The sequence below is a fragment of the Lineus longissimus genome, chromosome 19 (genome assembly GCF_910592395.1).
Source record: "Lineus longissimus chromosome 19, tnLinLong1.2, whole genome shotgun sequence".
Classification (NCBI taxonomy): Eukaryota; Metazoa; Nemertea; class Pilidiophora; order Heteronemertea; family Lineidae; genus Lineus; species Lineus longissimus.
Window position 1 is genome coordinate 10,829,383 of NC_088326.1, and position 25,537 is coordinate 10,854,919.

General features: G+C 40.9%; 1 protein-coding gene across 6 annotated transcripts in view; it reads left to right on the top strand.

The window, feature by feature from the left end:
• The window catches only part of LOC135502714 (phosphatidylinositol 4-kinase beta-like), a 50,516-nt gene extending 26,618 nt beyond the window's left edge, over positions 1-23,898 (top strand). For all 6 annotated transcript variants that reach the window (XM_064795680.1, XM_064795685.1, XM_064795684.1 and 3 more), the window contains exons 3-12: positions 2,160-2,288; positions 2,637-2,949; positions 3,524-3,614; positions 9,417-9,559; positions 10,227-10,451; positions 10,918-11,076; positions 12,267-12,715; positions 13,659-13,794; positions 20,092-20,212; positions 20,670-23,898. In XM_064795680.1, the coding sequence (XP_064651750.1) occupies positions 2,160-2,288; positions 2,637-2,949; positions 3,524-3,614; positions 9,417-9,559; positions 10,227-10,451; positions 10,918-11,076; positions 12,267-12,715; positions 13,659-13,794; positions 20,092-20,212; positions 20,670-20,854 (1,951 nt within the window). In that variant the 3' untranslated portion in view covers positions 20,855-23,898. The remainder of the gene's footprint in view (positions 1-2,159; positions 2,289-2,636; positions 2,950-3,523; positions 3,615-9,416; positions 9,560-10,226; positions 10,452-10,917; positions 11,077-12,266; positions 12,716-13,658; positions 13,795-20,091; positions 20,213-20,669) is intronic.
• The last annotated feature ends 1,639 nt before the right edge of the window (positions 23,899-25,537 follow it).

Sequence of the window (25,537 nt, forward strand, 5' to 3'; positions counted from 1 at the left end):
GTCCTGACTGAAGGTAGTCTCCACTAGTGTTCACCTTGGGGTGTGACCAACAAAATCTACATATTGTAGTTCCCTCTTTCTTGTGAGGTGAAACCGACGTGCGACACTTACTTTGGGGTGCGCAGTGTGAAGTTAGTTCGCAAAAGTGGGGGTCTGTCAGTCTCCCTTACCAATCCAGAGACTTTGCAGGGACAGTCTTGGGGGAGTGTTTTGTTTTAGTTGGCCTAATTAACTAAAATAAACGTTCAAATTCCATTGTGGATGTTTATTTTAGGTCATCTGAGAATGACAAGATAAGCACATCTCAACAGCCCGTTCTACACGAGGACAGTTGGAACCGGCTTCGAGCCAGCTCGAGGCGGGTCAGGATAATTTTTACCGTGTAGAACGAAATCAGAACTGTCTCCAAGTGACCTGACCCGAGGCGCGTTAGCACTGCAGTCTCGAGTCACTTGAGGCGGGTTGGAGCCAATTCAAGAGGCTTAATCTCTCGTGTAGAACCGATCTGGCCTCGAGTCACTTTGCGCACGGTACTAAAATCGGGTAGCGCAGTATATCATATATATATGATCCACCGAATAAAGAGTCACATGCGCCACCATGCGACGGGTTAGTGGTTTAAGTGGCCTGAACTGACCTGGGGCCGGCGATTTGATCCGTCTCCGTGTAGACAGCGCAAAGCCAGTTACAGGTGATCCGGCTTCAAGTGGCTCGAGGTGAGGAGGGCTAAAACCGTCCTCGTGTAAAAGCAACTAATATGTGGGGGAGCTCTGCATATTAGGAGTCCATCTCATGTCAAGTTGAACAAGAGTCACTGTACATTTGTGTGCATTTTACTTGAGAATGTGCTATTATCAGCTCCAAAAATCGTATCTGACCCTGATCTAGTAATGATCGTGTTTGATGACAGTCAGTGTATCTAAAACTTTCAATTTTTGGTGAATTTGGCTGTGGGGATGTACACAAATCAAGGCCAATGTCACGAGTTCACCATCATTGAGATCTCTATCAGGCAAGGCCAAGTCAAGGTCAAGAGTTTTAACAAATTCGGAAAGTGCACGGAGAGATTTGATGGATATATCAACATATCTATTCATAAAAAAGTCACAAATATTTGAAAATTAGTTGTTCCTGTCAACCCCACAAACTTGTGAGAACTGGCCATTCAAGTTCAATGTCAATTTTTACCTAGCTGTGTACATATACATGGACTTTCTATAAAGTAAATAGGCCTTGCTTGCACCGCAGTAGGCCAGTGACTAATATCATTATTACATAACACCCCAGTAGTGCTAGGCCTGCATTATAGCGGCGGGCCAAGGCCTACTTTCCAACTTGCTCTGTTTGGTAAATCGGTACCCTTGCACTTAGTCACTCACAAGTGATTTTTATTGCTGCGATAAGAACATGGGGGAATTCCATGATATTCGTCCCATGATCTGCTCTAATTGGGAGTTCTTTTGTTTAGTATCACACTTTCCTGTGTGAACTGTTGGCATGTCACGTAACCAATTAGCCTAATTGATAATTAACGTAATTAAGTTTGACAAGGAAAATAATTTGAACCCTGTATGAACTTTATCTGAGAATTCTTATGAGGAGTTTGTAAGCAGTTTGTAACAACCAGAAATATTTCACAAAATATACCTAAATCTTCTGGCATAAACTCCAAGGGCATTGAAGTCTCTATTTGGCAAAATTTCCCAATTTTTTTGAAGATTTGAACCAGACTGATATATAGTGATGGGGTCACTGGTCAAGCGACAAGAACTGACCTAATGATATCGCACATTATCATTCTGTGTTGAGAGGCCTAAGTTGTTAACTGAACCAAGTTTGAAATTTTTTTGGAAAGTTTTTTGGCAAAAGCTTTATCTGGTCCTTAGTGTTAAAAAATCAAAAAAATCTCTGTGGCCTCTTAAGGGGTTAATCCAATGGGGGACAGTCTTGACCCGTGCTCCCCCTAATTCCTGAAAACTTTTGAAATTGATGATGATATTTGAACGTTATGAAAAAATATTTCAGTGGGGCCACAAAGGTAAAAAAAGGGGGGCTGCAAAGCCCTTACTCTTTCCCTGAGTCTTGGATCTGCCCCCTGTTCCTCAACTTTCGTTACTCAATGATTTCTAAATTTCGAATTATTTTCTCCGTCTTTCTAGGTGCCGGACGAGTGTAGAATTCTCCGTTATGGCTTCCTGGCTCCTTGGTGCTTACTCCGACTACCCCAAGGCCAGCTCGAAAACAAAGGGTCTCAAACTCCGAAAGATGATCATGTCGGAAGAGCTGAGGTAAGGATTGTGACCTCGAGCAGGTCACTTTACTTGTCAGTTTTGGTGACTGAAGTCTTGAACTTGACAGTGCTTAGGTCGAGTAATGAAATGTTGCAGAACAGCACTGGGCCTATACATCCAGTGATCTGCAATTTGGCCCAAAATATGGTATCCTATCAAATCTTTCCTTACTGGAATTGTTGGATATTTTGATAGGATTCGTCTTCAAACTTCTAATGCGAGTCACCATGTTTTGGTTTCAAAGGCAAACATACTTCAAATAATTGGCAACAAAAAAATCGAGAAATCTTGTACCCGGTACATCTTATGATGAAATATTAACTCTCGACGTCCTTCGTACTTCAGACCGAAAGATAAGCTGCCTACTAGTCCTGGTACCCTTCCTAGTCCAACGATACCCACCAGTGTCCTCTCACCAAACAAGAAGATACATCACGTACGAGCGCACTCCGATGTGACAGGAGTCCCACAGGTGGCGCTCAGTGCGCCGCAAGGACACCACCTCAAACGTTGCCAGAGTGCCGTCAATGCGAACAGCAAGGCCCTTTGCGGCGACTTGACGAGCGGGCGGGCGTTCGACAACGGGTGTACGTGCTTCGACTCCGAGGAAGGTGTGCTGAGCGACCTCAAGGGAATGTCTATTGAGTGCCATTGCGGGGTAAGTGCCTACTGTTTTGTCGGATCTTGTCTCGATCTAGGGCAGGGCACGGAAAATACCAAGGCCCGCTGAGCTAATGCTGCAGAGAGGGGTAAAAATTGACTCCAAGTGATATTGGAGTTTCTCTCTTTATTTCCATTTTCCTCCATAGGCAGAGATAGCCTTTGTGTCGCTTTTCAAGTGACAAGCCAAGCATAACATTTACCAAAATATTGATGGCATGATTTGTCTGATGGTACCATCTGTGGTCTGGTGGTACCATTTGTGGTCTGGTGGTACCATCTGTGGTCTGATGGTACCATCTGTGGTCTGATGGTACCATCTGTGGTCTGATGGCACCATTTGTGGTCTGATGGTACCATTTGTTGTCTGATGGTACCATTTGTGGTCTGATGGTACCATTTGTGGTCAGATGGTGCCATTCGTCGTCTGATGGGACCATTTGTGGTCTGGTGGTACCATTTGTCACCAAAATTAATCTAGTCCTGGGTAAATCATGCATCTGAAATTTAATGATTTGAAATTTTCAAATGTGTGATTTGCTCATGAGATCTTGATGTTTCTTTCCCTTCAGGCGCCCAGACTGAGCCCCCAGCTGGAGTTCGTCCGAGCCCTAATGAACATCGGCAAGCGACTCCAACAATTGCCAACAAAAGAGCTAAGAAGTAAGTCCCTCGAAATATTTAGTCTTATAAAGCGTAGCTAGAGTAGTATGGGTTTGACGTACCTGGTAGGATTGAGTCGTAACTTGGCTAGCTCTTTCAGGACTGTTAGCGCCATCTATTGCCATGGGCAAGAACAGAAATTGTCAAAAACGAGGATGGTCAAAACCTGTTGCTGTGACAATTCTCTGAGAAACAAAATATCTTCAAGACTTTCGTATTTTTTGGGGAAAAACATCAATTTTATATTTTAAGGCCCAGTCCTGAAGGAGCTTGTGTAGATCTCATTGCAAGCTAGTGTAGCATGAACAAATTTGCATATTATCTTAGCTAGGTTTGTTGAGATTGGTAATCAGAATAACGTAATGTGTCTGTTATACCAGTTTAGAGAACCGTTAATTAGCTCACCATGTGAACCATTAGCTAGTGTAGAAATGTATCTTCAGATTTTAGCTGTAGATTATTTATAACTTGATCATTAGTAGAATGTTAGCGTAAAACTGAAATAGCTAGTATAGCTGAAATTATCTAGGTTAGTCTTGATTGGTAAAATAGTTAGGGTAGCTAGTGTAGAGCTGCACCTTAGCTAGTCCACTACTCTTGCTTATTTAGTCCAGAACTGCAGCAAGTCCAGTACTCTAACTTCGTCCAGAGCTGTTAAGCTTAGCAGTCCTGAACTTCAGCTGGGCTACATGTGGTCCAGCACTATTGCTAAGTCCTAAACTGCAACTTAGCTAGCACAGAACTGCAACTTAGCAAGCACAGAAAAACTTAGCTAGCACAGAACTGCAACTTAGCTAGCACAGAAAAACTTAGCTAGCACAGAACTGCAACTTAGCTAGCACAGAAAAACTTAGCTAGCACAGAACTGCAACTAAGCTAGCACAGAAAAACTTAGCTAGCACAGAACTGCAACTTAGCTAGCACAGAAAAACTTAGCTAGCACAGAAAAACTTAGCTAGCACAGAAAAACTTAGCTAGCACAGAACTGCAACTTAGCAAGCACAGAAAAACTTAGCTAGCCCAGAACTGCAACTTTATAGCTAGCACAGAAAAACTTAGCTAGCCCAGAACTGCAACTTAGCTAGCATATAACTGTAACTTAGCTAGCACAGAAAAACTTAGCTAGCACAGAACTGCAACTTAGCAAGGACAGAAAAACTTAGCTAGCCCAGAACTGCAACTTTATAGCTAGCACAGAAAAACTTAGCTAGCCCAGAACTGCAACTTAGCTAGCATATAACTGCAACTTAGCTAGCACAGAAAAACTTAGCTAGCACAGAACTGCAGCTAAGCCAGCATAGAACTGTAATTTAGCTAGTCTAGAACTGAAAATTAACTAGTACAGAACTTCAACTTAGCTAGTCCAGAGCTATTTCTTAGCTAGCGCAGATTTGCAACTTAGCTAGTCCAGAGATGAATGCTTAGCTAGTCCAGAACTGCAACCTAGCTAGCTAAGAACAGTTATAGTATTTAGCTTGCCCAGAGCCAAAAGTTATAGCTATTGTAGATACGCTATAGCCTACAATTTGTGCCAAGTTATCCTCAGCTAGGCTTGATGTTATGTGACTAGCTAGAGCAGGAGTTAACTCGGCTAGTGCAGAGCTGTTACTTAGCTAAGGTAACTGTTTAGTGTGCTAGTGCATGAAGTTAACTGAAGCTAAGTTAACAGCGTCCCAAAATGGTGACTTAGCTTTGGTATCACTCGTGTTTGAATAGCTAGTGCAGAAGTTAATTTACTTCGGGCAGAGTCATAAACTAGCTAATGTAGCAGTTATGCTGACTAGCTAGAGCTAATGTTAACTTAGCTTGTGCAGAGTAATAGGCTAGCGGTTATGTTAACAAGCTAATGCAGAAGTCCGTTTAGCTACCACAGAAATAAACTTATAGCTAGTACAGAGCTGTACTGTGGCTAGTGTAGCAGTTATGTTGACTAGCCTTTGCAGAATTTTAGCTAGCGCAGAAGTTAACTTAGCTAGTGCCCGCGGCTTGTGCACAGCTGTAGTTTGGCTAGGGTACCACTAGTGTTGACTAAATGAACTTATAGCTAGCACAGAGCTGTAGCGTGGCTTGGGTAGCAGTTATGTTGACCAGCTGTTGCAGAAGTCAATTTAGCAGGTGCAGAGGTTAACCTTGCTAGTGAAGACTGTTACTAAGCTAGGGTAGCACTAGTGTTAGACTAGCTAGTGCAGAAGTTAACTTAGCTAGTGCAGAGCTGTTACTAAGCTAGGATAGCACTAGTTTTAGACCAGCTAGTGCAGAAGCTAACTTAACTACTCTAGTGCAAAGCTTTAAATAGCTAGGTTAGCTGTTAGTGCAGAAGTTAACCTAGCTAGTGCAGAGCTGTTACTAAGCTAGAGTAGCAGTAGTGTTAGACTAGCTAGAGCAGAAGCTAACTTAACTACTCTAGTGCAAAGATTTAAATAGCTAGGTTAGCTGTTAGTGCAGAAGTTAACTTAGCTAGTGCAGCGCTGTTACTAAGCTAGAGTAGCAGTAGTGTTCGACCAGCTAGTGCAGAAGCTAACTTAGCTAGTGCAGAGCTGGTGTCACTGTAACTAAGCTAGGATAGCAGTAGTGTTAGACTAGCTAGTGCAGAAGCTAACTTAACTACCCTAGTGCAAAGCTTTAAATATGCTAGGGTAGCAATTATGTTGGCTAGCTAGTGCAGAAGTTAGCCTAGCTAGTGCAGAGCTGTTAGTAAGCTAGGGTAGCACTAGTGTTCGACCAGCTAGGGCAGAAGCTAACTTAACTACTCTAGTGCAAAGCTTTAAATAGCTAGGTTAGCTGTTAGTGCAGAAGTTAACCTAGCTAGTGCAGAGCTGTTACTAAGCTAGAGTAGCAGTAGTGTTCGACCAGCTAGTGCAGAAGCTAACTTAACTACTCCAGTGCAAAGCTTTAAATAGCTAGGTTAGCTGTTAGTGCTGAAGTTAACCTTGCTAGTGCAGAGCTGTTACTAAGCTAGAGTAGCACTAGTTTAGACTAGCTAGGGCAGAAGCTAACTTAACTACTCTAGTGCATAACTTTAAATAGCTAGGTTAGCTGTTAGTGCAGAAGTTAACCTTGCTAGTGCAGAGCTGTTACTAAGCTAGAGTAGCACTAGTGTTTGACCAGCTAGGGCAGAAGCTAACTTAACTACTCTAGTGCAAAGCTTTAAATAGCTAGGTTAGCTGTTAGTGCAGAAGTTAACCTAGCTAGTGCAGAGCTGTTACTAAGCTAGAGTAGCAGTAGTGTTAGACTAGCTAGGGCAGAAGCTAACTTAGCTACTCTAGTGCAAAGCTTTAAATAGCTAGGTTAGCTGTTAGTGCAGAAGTTAACCTAGCTAGTGCAGAGCTGTTACTAAGTTAGAGTAGCACTAGTGTTCGACCAGCTAGTGCAGAAGCTAACTTAACTACTCTAGTGCAAAGCTTTAAATAGCTAGGTTAGCTGTTAGTGCAGAAGTTAACCTAGCTAGTGCAGTGCTGTTACTAAGCTAGAGTAGCACTAGTTTTAGACTAGCTAGGGCAGAAGCTAACTTAGCTATTATAGAGATGTTACTATAAAGCTAGAGTAGCACTAGTTTTAGACTAGCTAGGGCAGAAGCTAACTCAACTAGTTAGTGTTGAATGGTTAACTTAATAGCCAGAGTAGAACTCAATGTAGAACCATCAACTTAGCTCAGTGTAGACCTCAGGTTAGCTTTTGTAGAACTGTCAGCTCTAAAATTACCTATCATAGATCTGTACTTTACTCCTTAACGTAGCTAGTGTTAACATGTACCTTAGCTTTGTGGAAAAGTGTAAAACTTAGCTAGTATATACTTCAAGTTAGTTATTGTAGAACTGTTAGCCTAGCTAGTGTGGGCCTCAAGTTAGCTATCATAGATCATGTAGAACTGTTAATGTAGCTAATATGTGGACCTCAACTAAAAGCTATCATAGAACTGTTAACATAGCTAGTGTGGACCTCAAGTTAGCTATTGTTGAACTGTTAATGCCGCTGGTGTTGACCTCAACTTAGCTATCTGATAGAACTGTTAACCTAGCTAGTGTGGACCTCAACTTAGCTATCTGAAAGAACTCTTAACGTAGCAAGTGTAGACTACAACTTAGCTATGTGATAGAACTCTTAATGTAGCTAGTGTAGACTACAACTTAGCTATCTGATAGAACTGTTCAGGTATTTTAGCTAGTGTAGACTTCAAGTTGACTGTGGTAGACCACAAGTTAGCTATCATGTCTCTTGTAGCTATTTAGCCTCGAGTTATTGTAGAACTTAGCTAGTGTAGAGCTGAACTAAGATAGTGGAGAGCTGAACTAAACTAGTGTAGAGCTGTACTTAGCTAGTGTAGAGCTGAACTTAGCTAGTGTAGAGCTGAACTTAGCTAGTGTAGAGCTGAACTTAGCTAGTGTAGAGCTGAACTTAGTTAGTGTGGAGCTGAACTTAGCTAGTGTAGAGCTGAACTTAGCTAGTGTAGAGCTGAACTTAGTTAGTGTGGAGCTGAACTTAGCTAGTGTAGATCTGAACTAAACTAGTGTAGAGCTGAACTTAGCTAGTGTAGAGCTGAACTTAGCTGGTGTAGAGCTGAACTAGCCAGTGTAGAGCTGAACTTAGCTAGTGTAGATCTGAACTAAACTAGTGTAGAGCTGAACTTAGCTAGTGTAGAGCTGAACTTAGCTGGTGTAGAGCTGATATTATCTAGTGTAGAGCTGATATTAACTAGTGGAGCTGAACTTAATAGCTAACTAGTGTAAATGTAGAATTGAACTTAGCTCAAGTAGAATTGAATTTAACTAGTGTAGAATTGAACTTAGCTAGAGTAGAATTGAACTTAGCTAGTGCAGAAATGAACTTAGCAAGTGTAGAATTGAACTTAACTAGTGCAGAAATGAACTTAGCAAGTGTAGAATTGAGCTTAGCTTGTGTAGAACGATATCAATCTATCAGGTACCCAGTGTAGTGGTTAGCATAGCTTGTGTTAAAACTATCGCTACTTAACATAGTGTAAAAGTAGTTGTTTTGGCATATGCTACTTATTAGCTGTAGCTATTGTCAAGTTAGTGCCTTTACGCTGTCGAGAATGCCATGACGTTTTGATGGAGCTATCAAATGTAGCTATGGAGAGCAGTTTCGTGCCCCCCGGACTAGGATAGCTCTTTAGATGACGAATTTGGCCCACGAACAGCGTTAGTAGCTAGATGACTTTAGGGTAGTATTGGTGAGTTAGATGTGAAAGTTTCTGTAGTTCATGATAGTTTTCCTGATTGTAGCATGCTGAAGTCGATATTTGGTGACCTGTTTTATGGCGGTAGATTTATTCTTGTGCAACTCACCAGGGGCATAGCACGAGTTCAGCCATTTGATTGATAGTCACGCACTGAAACACACTGATTGGTCGAGAAATTGATCATGTTGACCAATGAGAGTGTCTTCTGTACTGACATTACCGCCAATATGGCCGATCTTCTTGTGACCCCTGGTGGATGAATGGAGAATCGGTCTACTATTGAATTCTATTTGGCATTTTCACAAGTTTGTTCCTGGCGTTCTGGAGAGTGGAGAAGAGTGCCCGTATCGGCTGCCATTTTGAACTGAAAGTACATCACTACATGTATTCTAAAGCACATGTAAGCCTGGAAGGTACTACCGCAATCATGTTCGCACATGCATCCGGTCGTAAAATGGCGGCCAATACTGATGCTCTCCCCACATTTGAACGCATCTGGAACCAACACGACCATTTCATGTTTTCAGGGTATATTTGTCAAGTCGTCAAATTTTGTCTGCCGTCCGACAGTGTTGTATAATCGTTAATCCTTCGCCTTACAGCTGCCAGACTGATCGCCGAACTCTCGATGCTGAACCTCAACCTCCCCGCCAGGGTGTGGTTACCCGTCCATGGGAACAAGGCTGGTTGCCACGTGGTGCGGATTCCCCACACGCAGGCCGTGGTGCTCAATTCAAAAGAAAAGGTGAATATCGTTTCCTCGATGCTGTAAACCAAAAAAATTCTCAATACTTTTTTTCTCGTAGTTTTTTTTTTGCCTCTTGTTGTTGTTGGTTGCCCTTGTGTCCTTTATTGGCTTGAGTTGTTCCATAAATTTTTTTTTCCCACAGGGAAAATGTCAACAAAATCATTGAAAATCTTCCACAAGAGAAGTTTTCAGAGCAAATATGATGATCGTACTTGAGCACATTCACTTCTTTTTCAACATGGTGAATTTGAGAGAACTTTCTCCTAGAAGACTATTGGCTTTTTGAAGTCAGATGGCAATGGTGTGGGACAGAAGTTAATCACTCAAAGTTGAAAATTGTCAAAGCCTATTTGTGACCCGTCACAGCAAAACGACGCACAGAGGAATGATGAGCTTAAAATGACACCTGGAGATATGGAAGGGATTGATGCACTCTGGTTCACAGAAGGCTGGCAAAAGAACCAGTCTGTCTCAACCTGCCAAGCTCAGAGCAACATGTGCCAGGTTTTGTTTTGACGGGTCACATTGTAGTATTGAGTTGACCATATTTCATACAAATATCTGTCAAGTAAATTCAAAGTCTCACATCTACTCGGCCCTTCTCTGACAGAATTGACAATCCCTTTCTGGGCCCCATACTTAGCTATGACGATTCTCCTTCCAGGCCCCATACTTAATCTATGTCGAGGTGTTGGAATGTGAGAACCCCCATGCTGCACCAGTGCCATCCAAAATCTTAGAAAACACGTTACGATTTACGAAATCGGAAGAGGACCTGACGCAGATGTACATACGCGGAGACCACTCACCACCACCGTGTATCACCTTCGGAAATAACGAATTTGACGACGCGGATTGCTGGTCACAGGAAGACGATGAGATTATTCAGGTAAATTGCATGCTGGGAAATTGGTTCCGTGGTGACCGAATGTTGATGTCTTTCATGTAAATTCCTTTTGTCGGATCGAAACGTACAATATCTCTGTTGGGCAATGTTGCGGGTTTTTTCAGTATCAGACTCCCAGTTCCTCCAAGCAGGTTTGAATTTTCAAGCTGAACTAGGTGTCATCTCTGTCAGTTAAGTCTTGCACAGTTAAATTGAGGAAGGCATCATTTTGTTCTAAACAACTTTGCCCTGTTTATGGGTGGATGTTTTGGAACTACTTTACAATCCCCGTTCACGGCCAAAAAAGGTCATCGGTTGACTATAAAAGCGCCACTGTTCTACAGATTTATAGTTGAATGTGTTCACAAACTATGTCATTTCCGATCGGGGATTGTAAATTTTAGCCTATGTTTTATCTCTACCGTCAATTTGCGGGCAAGTTATTGAAATGTTGATCATTTTCTTCCAGTTTGCTGCCAAGAACCGTCAATGTGATACGATATCCCAGTTTTCTACCGAGAGCTCCACCAGCGGAGATAGCAAAGAGCCCGTCTACATCGCGGCCGGTGACATCCGACGGAGACTCTCAGAGAACTTACAAGCGCCGAATTCAAAGACGACATTTAAGGTAAGTTTGCCGATGTGGAATTATGCTTTTTGCAGCAGGTGCATGTAGTTCATGCTTGTCATAGAAGTTAAACGGGTCACCAGGGATGTGATGTTTTCGATTTGGGGAACGTTTTCTTTTTCCTCTCATGGAAAAGGTTTAATTTGACAGCAGAAATGGAAAGGTGGGTGCCTCAGCTCTCTGAAGAAATTTGAATTTTCAAAATCGAACCAAAATTAAGCATAGCGGAAATGCCGTAGGTGTGGGCACCCACTGCTGACAGATAAATAGACAAATAAAATCTGGGGTTGTTTTAGGATTTGCTGTAATAGTGACATAAATATTGCAAGGAGCTGCTTTAAGACCACTCCTGTAATGAGATTCAACATACCTCACAAGCCGGTTTCATTCAGCAAGAGTATGAATGTGGACATTCATAAAGAACTCTTAACAATATTGACCATATGTACGCTCTGGGGTGACAGCTGCACCCGTCTACCACAACAATTCGATATTTGCCGTGCCGTCCCAATGTGGCCGAATCAATTGATCAGGATAATTAACACAGTATGAAAGGGCGACTCGACCCGTTTTATCAACCATCTTTTCAGCGTTGATGAATGATGAATGATGAATGATGAATGATGAATGACACTTTATAAAGCGCCCTTTCCACTGAAAATTGATCATTGTTCAAAAACGCTTTCAAGCTCAGAAAGTCTCACCGTGACCACATTACCCCTGTACTCAAAGAGCTTCACTGGCTCCCTATTCGGAGCACGAAAAGAGTTCAAAGTTCTTACACTTGTCCACAAATGTATCAACAGCAGAGCGTCAGTATACTATACCTTATGCCTAGCAGAATTCATAAAATGGTACTTCCAACCAGGCCCCTTAGATCTGAATTGCAGGTCTGTCTCATTGAACCAAGGTTCTTAAAAGAAAGTTTGGATGCCGAGCCTTCTCCAGGAGTGCTCCCAGACTTTGGAATAGACTAAACAGCGACATTCGGAACAGCCCATATGACACATTCAGGAGACTGTTAAAAACAGAATACAGAAAGTACTACTGGTGTGGGAGGGCGCACTTCAACAGGACCCTTTTGCCTGGAAAGTTGCGCCATAGAAATGACTATTCGTTTTTGATTGACGCCACACAAAAATACATGCAGTCAAATATTGACCCACAAGCCCCTTTCTCTCTCCATCCAGCGTGATCCGGAGGACCCCTCTGCTGCTGCCCTTAAGGAGCCTTATGAAGACAAGATGCAGCGGATACGAGAGTCGTCACCGTACGGTCACATGCCCAACTGGCGCCTGTTGTCCGCCATCATCAAATGCGGCGACGACCTCCGACAGGAGTTACTGGCGTACCAAGTTCTCCGCCAACTTCAAAACATCTGGGAAGAGGAGAAAGTCCCATTGAAAATCCAACCGTACAGTATCATTGTGACGTCGCAGGACAGCGGAATGATCGAGCCGATCCTAAATGCCGTATCCCTCCACCAGATCAAGAAGAACAGCAAACTCTCACTGCTGAACTACTTTATCCGGGAATACGGTCCCACGAATAGCGAGGAGTTTTTGAATGCTCAGCGAGCGTTCGTCCAGAGCTGTGCTGGGTATTGCATCGTCAGTTACCTCATGCAGGTCAAGGATAGGTAAGTTGGAAATTATTTTGCTTTGCAAATATCAGAAAATGCAATATTTCCCCGGCAATGTTATCAATTGTCATGTAAACAGTACCATCAGAAAGTACTTTTAGAGAGCTTTCCAGTGAATGGTCATGTCAATGGACTTACAAATGGTACCAGCGCAAAATGCCAGAAAGCTCACTGATGCATTGTCATGTCAATAGGTTTAAAAATAGTACCATCAGAAAGTGCTCATTGGAAGCTTATCAGTGAATGGTCACATCTCAGGCATGCTAGTGACACCATCAGAAAGTGCTTTTAGAGGACTTTCCAATGGACTTTCCAATTTCGTGTGAATTTGTTTACAAATAGTACCATCAGAAAGTGCTCATTGAGAGCTTTTCGAAATATGGTCATGTCATTAGATAAACTTAGTATTATGGTACCATCAGGAAGTGCTCATTGAAAGTTTATCAATGAATAGTCACTTCTCAGGCATGCTAGTGACCCCATCAGAAAGTGCTTTTAGAGGACTTTCCAATGGACTTTCCAATTTCGTGTGAATTTGTTTACAAATTGTACCATCAGAAAGTGCTCATGTAGAGCTTTTCGATATATGGTCATGTCATTAGATAAACTTACTAATGGTACCATCAGAAAGTGCTCATTGAAAGTTTATCAATGAATGGTCACTTCTCAGGCATGCTAGTGACACCATCAGAAAGTGCTTTTAGTGGACTTTCCAATTTCGTGTGAATTTGTTTACAAATTGTACAATCAGAAAGTGCTCTTGGAGAGCTTTTCGAAATATGGTCATGTCATTAGATAGACTAACTAATGGTACCAACAGAAAATGCTTTTAGCCAATGAATGCTCATGTCAATAGCTTGAAATGTAAATTTCTTGGTTCATGCTGTTTTAGTCTGTCCTTGTACGAGTATTTTCAAAACTGAATCGTTCGTCTTTCCAGACACAACGGTAACATTCTGTTGGACGCCAAGGGTCACCTGATTCACATCGACTATGGCTTCATCCTGTCGAACTCTCCGGGCAAGAATATGGGCTTCGAGAACTCGCCGTTCAAATTGACGCATGAATTTGTTGAGGTAAGGGTCCAACTTTTATAGAACTCTAGTGAAGGTGTGTTGTCTTCGTGTGTGGTGATTAGTTGTAACTGTGATGGACAGTCGTGTGTGATTTGGACGACAATTATACAAAGCTAAAGGATATTAAAAATTGTCTGAGTTGTTCAAATCAAAAATGCCCAAGATGGCTTTTGTTTTTATAACAGTACCAGATTTCATAGCTTCTGTCTGTGAAATTTTTCAATTTGAGCTTTAGAATCCATGCAGTTACAATTTTAATGACTTTCTCATCACTTTGAGAAGCAGGACCTTTGGTGGACCTTTGCTGATTGAATACTATGACAGGAAAAATCTCCCTGTCTTAGGAAGGTTCCATTGACCCTGATCATATTGGGTCCTCATCATACAAGACTGTCAGTGTAAATTTGATGTGTGTGCTGAGGTGTGGAATTGGTTTTCAGCAAAAGAGAGATTTTGAGAGAAAAAAGACGTGTTTTTAAGTGTGTTAATGTCTGGTGAAGTGTCTTACCAGATTCGTTTCAGGATGAGAGATGACTGTTCAACAAAAATCTGTGTTAGTGTGGTTCTTTGGTTTAACTACGAATTTCATTGCAGCTAGATGTGGGTTAACTAGGCTTAACTAGACTAGGCTTAACTAGACTAGGCTAAACTAGACTAGGCTAAACCAGACTAGGCTAAGACTAGACTAGGCTAAACTAGACTCGGCGAACTAGAGCGGAGATCCGCGGCTACGATTTTGGCCGATGAAAATTGTGAGGGTTTGGGGTTCCGCTAATTCTACTCCACCCACTGGTGAACCTTGGGCCAGACTTAACCTGAGGATTTCACAGGGTCTTATCATCTAGCATGCTACAACCCTATCTGTTTGGCATTGCTGCAACACGCTATTAAAAATCGTAGCAGTGGATCCCCGCTTTGTGATTTTCGCCGAAAAGACCCTTTGACGTGGTGATGTAAAAAATATTAGTGCGACGTCTACTCCAGGTCTGCAAGGATTGCATGAGGAGCGTGAGAGAGTATGTGGTATTGTGGTATTTGGCTCTAAAATTGCAATTCCATTCCAGTTCTGTGTGAAATATCAACGAGATTTACCAATTTCCAGAGGCAGTTTGAGTGTTGTTGTGAGTGGGTGACTCTGAAAGAATCAGTTTTCTCAACAACTTTTTAAGAATTTTCTGATCCCTTCTGTCTTTTGGTCTTTCTAAAACTGTAAATGTTTCGAATATCTTTATACTTTCCCCAATTATTCTCACAAACATGTCAAAAGACGTTTGTAGTAATTTATATCATTGACATTGATAAAGAATGATACATTTTTTTGTGCCTTGGTGGTGATTTCACAAAGTTGGCCCATGTTGTGAGAAAACTGATTCCGTGTGAATGGGTGTATGGCAGTAATCTGTGCTTGTGCAGAATGGGTTTGATTTTGAATGTGTAGTTTAATGGATTATAATACGTTCATAATTCCAGCGGATTACAGAAAAAAATCGTTTTGTATAAACTATATAATTGTATTCATGTATTTCGGTTGTGGGAAGTTTGCTCGATTGTTTTGGTGTGATTTCTTAGTGGACTAAATCGAACCATTTCAATTTTCAGAAATATCAAAATATTAAATTTTTAAATTGACTTAAGGCTTTGATGAGAAAATGTGTATCATATTTGATTGAATACCTTTGAATGCCAACAAGTGTTTGATGAATGAACTTTCAATATGATGGCCTTCTGAGAAGTGTAGTTAAAGAATTCAGGAATAGAGGGAGATATTGGTACCCAGCTGTAACCAGCAGTTTGTTGAAACTGGAACAGACATTTGAAGAGCTCTTATGGGTAACAATATCGTCCTCACTGAGCTATTACCTGAAGATGCAATTCTTAATTTTCTCAAAGGGACTCATTTAAAAGTTTTCTTGAAACAATTATGACGAATATTTTACTTTAAAGTTTAAATCAATATGAGTCAACTTTAGTAATAATTAGTAAGTTTTTCGTTAAAAGAGAATAACGCTGCGGGTTTTCTTAGCTTGAAATTTCAGAGTGTGTGTGCGAGAATGACTTGTATGCTCGAGGTGGTGAGTTAGCGGAGAGAGGTGGTATATCGGTGTTTGACGTGTGAAAATGATGTTTACGTATGATGACTATGTCTGAAAGTGTGAGACAGACTTTGTGTGTGTGCGATTTTGGCCATATCGGTTTGGTGCTGCCGAAATCTCCAAAAGTTCTTGGAAGTTTTTGCGCTGACTTTATGGTCATGAATGTGGCTGAGGTGTGAGATCACGATGTTTGTTTGTGTGTGACGGTACTTTCACCATTCGAAATCGACAAGGTATTTTTTCTGCCTAGTCTGTAAAATTTGGTATTTTGTGGTCCTGCTTTCCAGGTTAGATGAAGAACACAGGTTTCTTCCTGTTGAAATAGTATCAAAAATAGCTGGCACAAAATCCCAGGTTTTTGTTTGTGGTGAAATTTGATCTTTCTTTCAATTCTCCCAATATTCCTGCACTTAATGCTAATGGCAGACAATGCTCCGTCTGCTCTCTGCGTTGGGAGAATTGAAAGCATCATCAGTTTGAATGGTGATAGTATTTTGAGAGGTTCATCGCAAAGCGTTACAAAATCGTAAGAGATTTTGCCACAATTGGCGAAAATTGATCACGTTTTGTGATGAACGCGATAATTCCAGTTTGAGTGAGAATTGATTGCTGGATTTTGTAAATATCTGAAGGTAAGTGAGGAAGTGTGAATCTGAATCCCAAATGTAAAATCCCAGTGCGCAGAATCCCCTGTGTGAAATCCCGAGTGTGCAAAACATCATGTGTGAAATCCCAAGTGCGTGGATGCCCAAGTGCGAAATCCCAAGTGCGAAACCCCAAGTGGCCAGAATCCGAATGCGATATCAATATGGAGTGCATACCATCATTGGAGGCGTTGGTAGTGCACAGGACATAATGCAATTTTGAATGAATGAACTGCCGACAGGAGCGGGCAGACAGTGTCGCCATCTGTGATGAGAATCATGCATTAATAGTGGACATACAGTGGAACCTCCCTAATAAGGACACCCACGGGACTGATAACTGATGTCCTTATTAGAGAGGTGTCCTGATTAGAGAGGTAAACTTGAATGGAAACAACCCATTTGGGACCGAAACTAGTGTCCTTTATAGAGAGGTTGTCCTTAATAGAGAGGTGTCCGCTAAGGGAGGTTCCACTGTACTTCACAACCCTTAAAATCAGTTTACAGTTCTTATGACAGGTGGCAGCACTGTCTATCTGCTCTTGTTGACAACAATATTTGTTTGCTCATGTCCTGTGTCACAGTGTGCTCTCAGCCTCTCATTGGGTGTCGTGGCCATTCTGAAGACAGCATACTTTGTGACCTTTCCCTCGTGTGAGCTATTAGCTAGAGTTATGTGAACTATCGTAGCTACGTTAGACGACGGACTTTGATAGTGTGAGATGCTGTGTAGCGAGCTTAGCCGGTAAGTTTACAATGTTGTCTGACGTAGAGTTTCAGTACTTGTCGGTACAATGCAGGGCTGCCAACTCTTATTCAAATATTTTGTCATAGAATTTGTTAAATAGGCCTGGAACTCATAAAAAAGCATTTTGTCTGTAATTCATTAGAATATACTGGTACTAAAAACCTTCATATCACACACTCTAAAACAGTCAAGTGCTCGATTTTTGTGACCTTTATATTTTTGAGAGTTTTATTTTTTTTTCGAATTTCAAAATAAGCAGATATTGATATATTATGAAAAAGTTTTTTATTGGAAGTTGTTTTGAAAGTGAAAGATTGGTGAAAATTTTCGCAAATCGCAAAAATAAGTAGATTTTCTAATTAACAGTAGTTCCCGCGAGGCCCAATAGAGGGTTGTCTGCTCTGCATGTTGCCTTGTACTCGATGGATGCAGTGATTTCCTCGTGAGGGAATCATTTAAAGAATCTTTGGAGAGATATTCGAATTATGAGTACCAAACTGATGTGGCCATAGAGTGATTCTGCAGTCTTCTCCAATAGTGAACAGGTCTTGACTCTGCTTCATTGTATATAAACGGTTAACAGGTTTTGGAAATAGCTAGTGGTATTTCCCCTTTAACCAGATATGAAAAATTAATGGCAGCGGTTGATGCTAGTTTTGCGATAATTCTCCTCTGTTTCTCATCTCTGATTTGTAATTTTGAGAGCAATGCATTAATTGGGACATTATTTGTCTCTATAAAAGATTCAGAGAGTTGTAACGCATTAGGAAACTGGACGGTACTCAAGGTGAAAGCTATGCTGTCACATTACATTATTTTGTCCCTTACCTGGAGGTCAAAAGAACTCGGGCCGGGCCCAATACAGTGGAACCTCCCATAGCGGACACCTCTCTAAGGACACCCTGTCTATTAGGGACACTTGTTTTGGTCCCAAATTGGTTGTTTCCATTCAATTTGACCTCTCTGATAAGTACACCTCTCTATTAAGGACAGCACTTGCCAATCCCATGGGTGTCCTTCAGAGAGAGTCTACTGTACTTGTTTATTGCCTTTAAACAAAACCCGCTTTACACCTTGGCAAAACTCCCATACTCTCGCATCTAAGCGTTGTCATGGCAAGTCTTGATAATAACGACTCCACGAAACAACTATCATGGGGGGTCATTAGGCCTACTCTGACTAATGCATTATGTCGCCTTTGCAATTTATGAGGAAGTTGACCAACCGAGGCTCAAACCCAAGTGGTAAAAAAGCCCGAGTTTCAAATTTAACATAGTCTTTATATCTGTCTTCCTGTCTTGAATATGACTTTTTAATGGACCTGTTCACTGGAAAATTGGAGATGGCTGACTTTATGCGTGTATGAGAAGGAGTGATGGAAAGCGTGTAAAAGTTGTGGCTGAGGAACCGCCGAGTTGTTACGAGAATATTCGATTCAAATTTCGACAGCTCCGTGCTCCTAACACATCTATTTTACAACTTTCCCACTATTTTCTTAAACATGTACTTTGAATATGAATGTTTTGGTATTCTTGTCATGATTATACCCCGTTATTGAATGCACTTGTCAGGCACTTTCCGAATTTGGAATTTTTCCGGGCAAGAGACAAATCCCAGGAGTGTCGAAACGATTTTTGTACGATTGTTTTTTTAGCACGCAGAGTCGCACTTTCGGGTGCTGTTGCGTGCCGATATACTGGCGTTTTGCGTCCATCCATCCTCCATCCCTGAAAGGAGGAGACTATAGGATTGACGTACGGCGTCGATAAGTCGACATGGGGTGACGTTGGTGTTAAATTATGATGACTCTGATGTACATCAACCCAAGATCACAGCAGCATCAGTCCATCTCGCCTTTAACAGCTGAAAAACAGATATGCAGAAAATTTCAAAACCTGGGACTTGTCTTTACTCACTTTTTTACACAGGGGTAAATGATTTAAATTTTTGAGGTAAGAGTATAGGGTTAGAGTATACCAGTAGCTAATACCGGTAGCTATTTCTATAGTGTTCTCGCCGAATAAAACACGGTGGTCCATTTTGTTCTGGTTCCTGTTTTCCGTACGAAGTGTCATTGGGAAACAATGCAGCTAACAACACCGATGGAATGTGTTGAACAACCAGGACGGTTTTACACCATTTCAAAGGGGGAGTGTCTTGATAATAATTGGTCGGCACTAATTAAGCTCACATGATTCATTTGACAAATGTGCATATACATTCTACCAACTTTATGTGCAGACTTTCAGCTCTACGTTTACAGCGCCCCTCACCATCGGTTCTGTAAACTACATTGGACATGACCTATACTGTAAAGCACTAAATTTTTGCGGGTGATTTTTTTGAAAATGACCAACGTTTGAAAAATTAAAACTCACAATAAAACGGAAAGCATGATAAAAAAGAAAGAGTAATATTTTTCATTCGCTTGAAAGTAAATAGTAATTTATTTCTCTCGAAGTTTTTTGTAAATTTTTGAAAATAAATAGACACAAACGATTTACACTGTTGTTGATATTTTTCGAGATGCTCCCACTTGAAACGTACGGAAAAAAGTAACATTTAGAACTCAAAGGACCACCATCGTCTCGGAGAACAAGTTTTTAGAGAAAAAATCCAAAAATCATCAGAGAAAAAATGTAACAGTTCCCTTTTTAAAAATCTTGGAGCACAGTTTCATCATGTCTTCACTATGGTATGCTAGTTGTTGTATTTTCAGGTTAGCTTGGCAACGAGTTCAAGCGGACTCTGTTAAAAAAATTGGCGCTATTTTTTTGCCGGTCTTCTCAATGTCATGGCGTCTATGTTGCAGGTGATGGGAGGGCTCGGTAGTGATATGTTCGAGTACTTCAAGATCCTGATGTTGCAGGGCTTCCTGGCGTCACGCAAACACATGGACAAGATAATACCTCTTGTGGAGATTATGCAGACAGGTACGTGTCCTTTGGTAGAGCACTTTACAATCCAAAAGAAAAATTCAGTTGTGAAAATGTTAAAGATTCTAATCCTGATTGAAATACAGTGGAACGTCCCTTAGCGGACACCTCTCTATTAAGGACACCCTCTCTATTGGGGACACTAATTTTGGTCCCAAATGGGTTGTTTCCATTCAATTTGACCTCTCTAATCAGGACACCTCTCTATTAAGGACAGCACTTTTCAGTAACGAGGGTGTCCTCAATGAAGTGGAGATTAATGGTTTCATCTAAAAGTACTCATAGAGGGGGTTGAATGACCTGGACATGGGGTACTCAGTATTTTTTTAGATTTTTCTGCCCTTTCCCTTCTTCAATAGTACTGGTATTAGTCATATATTGAAATCAATCATTTTTTGAGGTAGACTTAATAAATTAATACCGGGTAGTAATTGATAGGTAAATTGACTTTCAGGTTCCACGCTTCCATGTTACGGCAAAGGCATCAGCACAATCCGCGCCCTGAAAGACCGGTTCCACCTGAACCTCACCGAGGAGCAGTTGCAGCTGCTGGTCGAGGGCATGGTTGAGACTAGTCTACATTCCCTCACGACCAAACTCTATGACGGTTTCCAGTATTTCACAAACGGAATCTTATAGTCGTTGCTCGAAATGATCTAGACTCCTCTGCTGTATCATGAATGCTCTGCTGTATGCTGTACTTTGAAAAGGACACTCAGTACCCTGCTGTACACTGTACTTTGATAAGGACACTCAGTATTCTGCTGTACGCTGTACTTTGAAAAGGACACTCAGTACCCTGCTGTATGCTGTACTTTGAAAAGGACACTCAGTACCCTGCTGTATGCTGTACTTTGAAAAGGACACTCGGTACCCTGCTGTACGCTGTACTTCAAAAAGGACACTCAGTACCCTGCTGTACGCTGTACTTTGAAAAGGACACTCAGTATTCTGCTGTACGCTGTACTTTGAAAAGGACATTCTGTACTCTGTACTTCAAAAGATCACAAGTTGCCCTACTTGGACAAGACATTCGGAAAGCTGATATTCTCTGCACTTTGGACAGAACTGTTCGTTGTGTTTGAATGGAGAAGTTTTGGAACTCTGCCGTATTATCTTAAAAATCTTCTGCTATGCTTCCTCAAAAAAAATTTTATGTGGTAAAAAACTGGATGAAATTTCATAAAACATCAAGACGAAAATTTAAATTTTTTTTCTCACTAATCATGAAGTGAACGGATGTGAAATTTTGCTGTCCGCGGTATCAGTTGAAATTAGTAAAAAAAAAGTTCACCTGAACCCGGCAAACTTCTGACAACGTATTCACCGCTTCTGAAAAAACGTAACTAAACCTAGTAGATTTTATTTTATGCTGTAAATACCTTCTAAGTTATAGGCCTATCGTTTCGACATATTTCTTGCAATGCTATTTAGATATTTCTTGCTGGTAAATAAATTACTCGCATTTCTTGAATTATACCAAAAGATATTGGAGATCGAATTTTTTTATATGTTACAACATTTTGGGATAGATTATCAAAACATTAAATCTAAAATAACATGAGTAAAATAACCAAAAAAAGGAAAGAAAATACTACATATATTTGATAAAATCAACAAATTTGAAGTCACATGATACCATGCTGATAGAAAATGCTGAGTGCTTTTATCTGTCGACAGACAGGTTGTTCCAAAAAAATTCACAAGGGAGTTTTGGATACTCTTGGGATATGCTCTGCTTCAAATTCTTAATATTCTTAAAAGCTAACCTCAACCAGTTCAGAAGGAGTGCCATGCATGTATGCTACTAAATTCAAAGTAAATAATTTGAGGTATTGACGGTGTTTCAAACTAAACGATAATTTTTTCAGAGATGCCCTGTATTCCAGTGTTCTTCACAGTGTTTTCTCAAGGTAGGGTGGAACACTTGTTTATTCAAGAAGTTTTGCCAGTGTGCCACACAAGGTAGGGTTGCCAGCAATATTAGGTAGGGTGGGCCCACATAAACCCTTTGAAAAATTCTAGAGCAAGGGGGGGGTGGTATTATAAAGCTGCCAAGGTAGGATGGGCCGCCCTGAAATACGCCTTGTGGTGAATACTGGGTATCATGAGTCGGAATGGAATACATTGCATTTGTGACGTAAGGGCAAGTACACATATGAATGATTAGTGATTGAATATTCATGCATACGCTATTGAGATTCAAATTGTTCATGAATATTCATAGAACCTGCTATATAGTATTCTTGTAAATCTTTGTAAAATAAATGCGTTACAATCTGGCTTGTAAATTATTGTATGATATAAATCGCTGTCATCCCTATTCTTCAGAAATGGGACGTCCTTCTTCCATTAATGGACTGTCCTATTCCCCAGCAATGGGGATGTTAATATGTAAATTTCAAACTATCACTACCACTGTTCAGAAATGGACTCTTCCACCGATTGATCTGGACCAATCCATTCACTTTATAGGGTTGTCCGTGTGTAAATAGGCTGAATATCAGTGACTTTTCCTGAAATCTCGTTTCAAGTTTCTTGATTTTTGATACGCTGGAAATTTCCAGCAATTTGGGTAGAAACAAGAATGGTAAGAACTAATCCTTGTGAGACATTTTACGAATCTTGTGTCAAGATTTTTATACTGGTATAAAGGGGATCGTCAGGTATTTTTATACTGGTATAAAGGGGGATACTACATGCATGTTGAAACGTACTAAAAAAGAAATTAACGCCTAATATCAAGGTTGTACATTTCCAAGATAATACTCAGTGGGCAAGCACAAAAGCGAACAAGTACTGGTTGTCATGGTGACCACCTTGGTTGCTATGGTGACCATAACCATTTGTAAGAAATGAATGAGTTTTGATTCCGTATATTCTACATATCTGTGTATGGCTAATGGAAATGTACCATTTGTGCTGGGTGGGGGAAATGTTGGCCCACCTGATTTCCTATTCAGTCAGGTCTCTTCCTTGAAATTCTTGCCATGGTTGCTATAGAAACAGCTACCATGGTAACAGTTTCTATGGTGACTATAAAAAATCAAACAGATTTTTTGGAATTGTCATGTTAGGAGGCCTACGGCATTATACTGGTAGAACATTCTTGAAAATTGAAACTCTTTGAAAAAGAATTTGTTAATTAAGTATTCTGGTCATTTTCATGGCTAAAAAGGCTTGTACCTTGTCCCCATAACTATGAATTGTGTAGCTCTATATGTAGTGTCTTCTTATGAAAGAGGCTTATTTTGACTGGGTTCGAGGTTGAACCTATACTTTCAGATTGAAGAAAAATGAGATTGAAAGTTTTTTTAATTTGAACCTTTTCAAGATTAAAACGTTTGCTCTAAATTACCCCTTAAAGCAAATATGGACTGTTCCATTTCAAAGAATTGCTGTCTGTTTGGATTGATCCATTGTTTGTTTTGATGGGTTCCGTTCCAGGGCAATATGACTCAGAGGACAGAAGTCAACCATCTGTAGATAACAAATGTTCCAATTACCCCTGGAAGCAATTATGAACTGTTCCATCTCTATGTATTGCTATATGGTGGAATATTCCATTGTGTTTTCGAGGGGTTCCAAGTTGATTTGACTGGAAGTCAACATTTCTGTAGATAATAATCAATCGGTATGATGAAAGGTTTTTAAAATGTAATAAAATCATAAGTTACAAAGAATTTAGTTGTTAGTTGTCTCTGGTTTTGTTCAATTTTGTCAATCTGTACTGACACAATATTTGACACAGCATCCTATATCAAAAGGTTTTTCACCTCTATTTAACACTAATATAGGAAGCCTCCGTAGGCAAAAGCGGCCAAAAGTCATTCTGAAAAAACTGAGATAACTATAGTAAATGTCTTTGGAGCATCCTCGAACAACACACAACCCCTGGTGGAAGATGATCCACCTGAGACAGACTGTTGTCTTTGGAACATCCTTGGACAACACACAACCCCTGGTGTAAGTCCCTCCACCTGAGACAGACTGTTGTCTTTGGAGCATCCTGGAACAACACACAACCCCTGGTGGGAGACGATCCACCTGAGACAGACTGTTGTCTTTGGAGCATCCTGGAACAACACACAACCCCTGGTGGAAGATGATCCACCTGAGACAGACTGTTGTCTTTGGAGTATCCTGGGACAACACACAACCCCTGGTGGAAGATGATCCACCTGAGACAGACTGTTGTCTTTGGAGCATCCTGGAACAACACACAACCCCTGGTGGAAGACGCTCCTCCTGAGATAGACCGTTGTCTTAGAGTATCCTGGGACAACAAACAACCCCCTTTTTTATACGCTGTGTTTTTATCATTTTATTATCATTTTTACAAGTCAGTTTTGTTAGTTTTATACATTGATTTTCACTTGTACATTGCTACCTAATTAACTCTTGCGAGTCGCATAGGTTGATAAGCTGATTAGACAAGAAGTTGTCTATCACATAATACATCCGTGCCGTGTCCAATCAAACCTGTCTCCCCTACTTTGTCTTCAGGGTCAGGTTGTTAAAACAAGTTTTGTCACTAATGCCACCAACTCAACTTGGTGCAATCTCCTTCAGTATTGTTCTAAACAACCATGTCCAGACCCTAGACCGGTGTAACATCTGTGGTTGTTCCCCATGTGTCCGTGTTTCCAAACAAAAGGCAGCTAGAGAGACCACGACTTTTCAATAGGGGGGATACACAGAAAAACTTGTCAATCTATTTTTGAGCGTTCCCAAACAATGAGGGGAAACACTCAAAAACAGAAACACTCAAAAACATTACACCGGCACTGGCCCGCCCTACTACAAGTAGAGCGTAGCGGATCGAAGCCTATTTCAATGGACCAGTCCAGACCAAGGCTAGAGATTAATTTGGCGACGTCATATAGCATTGGCGCGAGTGACAATTTTTAATCAGACTCAAGCTAGAGATCGTCTGATCAGGTGGGGGGGGGGGGGGGGGATTAGCATTGTCGATGTTCGTGGTCCTTGGAATATTTCTAAAATAACGGATGCCTATTTTTTGTGCTGGGTTTTACGTTAGGCTCATAAATGACATCAACAAGGATTTTCCTTTTTAAAACGGATACCTTTAAGTCACTGTATTCTTAGCAGACATGTACCGCGACTTCGTCAAAGAATCTCTTACCAATGCTAATTCGTAAGAATTTTGCAAGAGGAAGTACTACAGCAAAGGAAAACGCAATTTGATGGTAACTGTGGACATGACCACGATGCACAATGTAGCATGCAGCCAAACAACGAGTACCGATACTTTTTTCGCGAATAAATACTGACAAATATCTCTCCAATTTATAGAATACA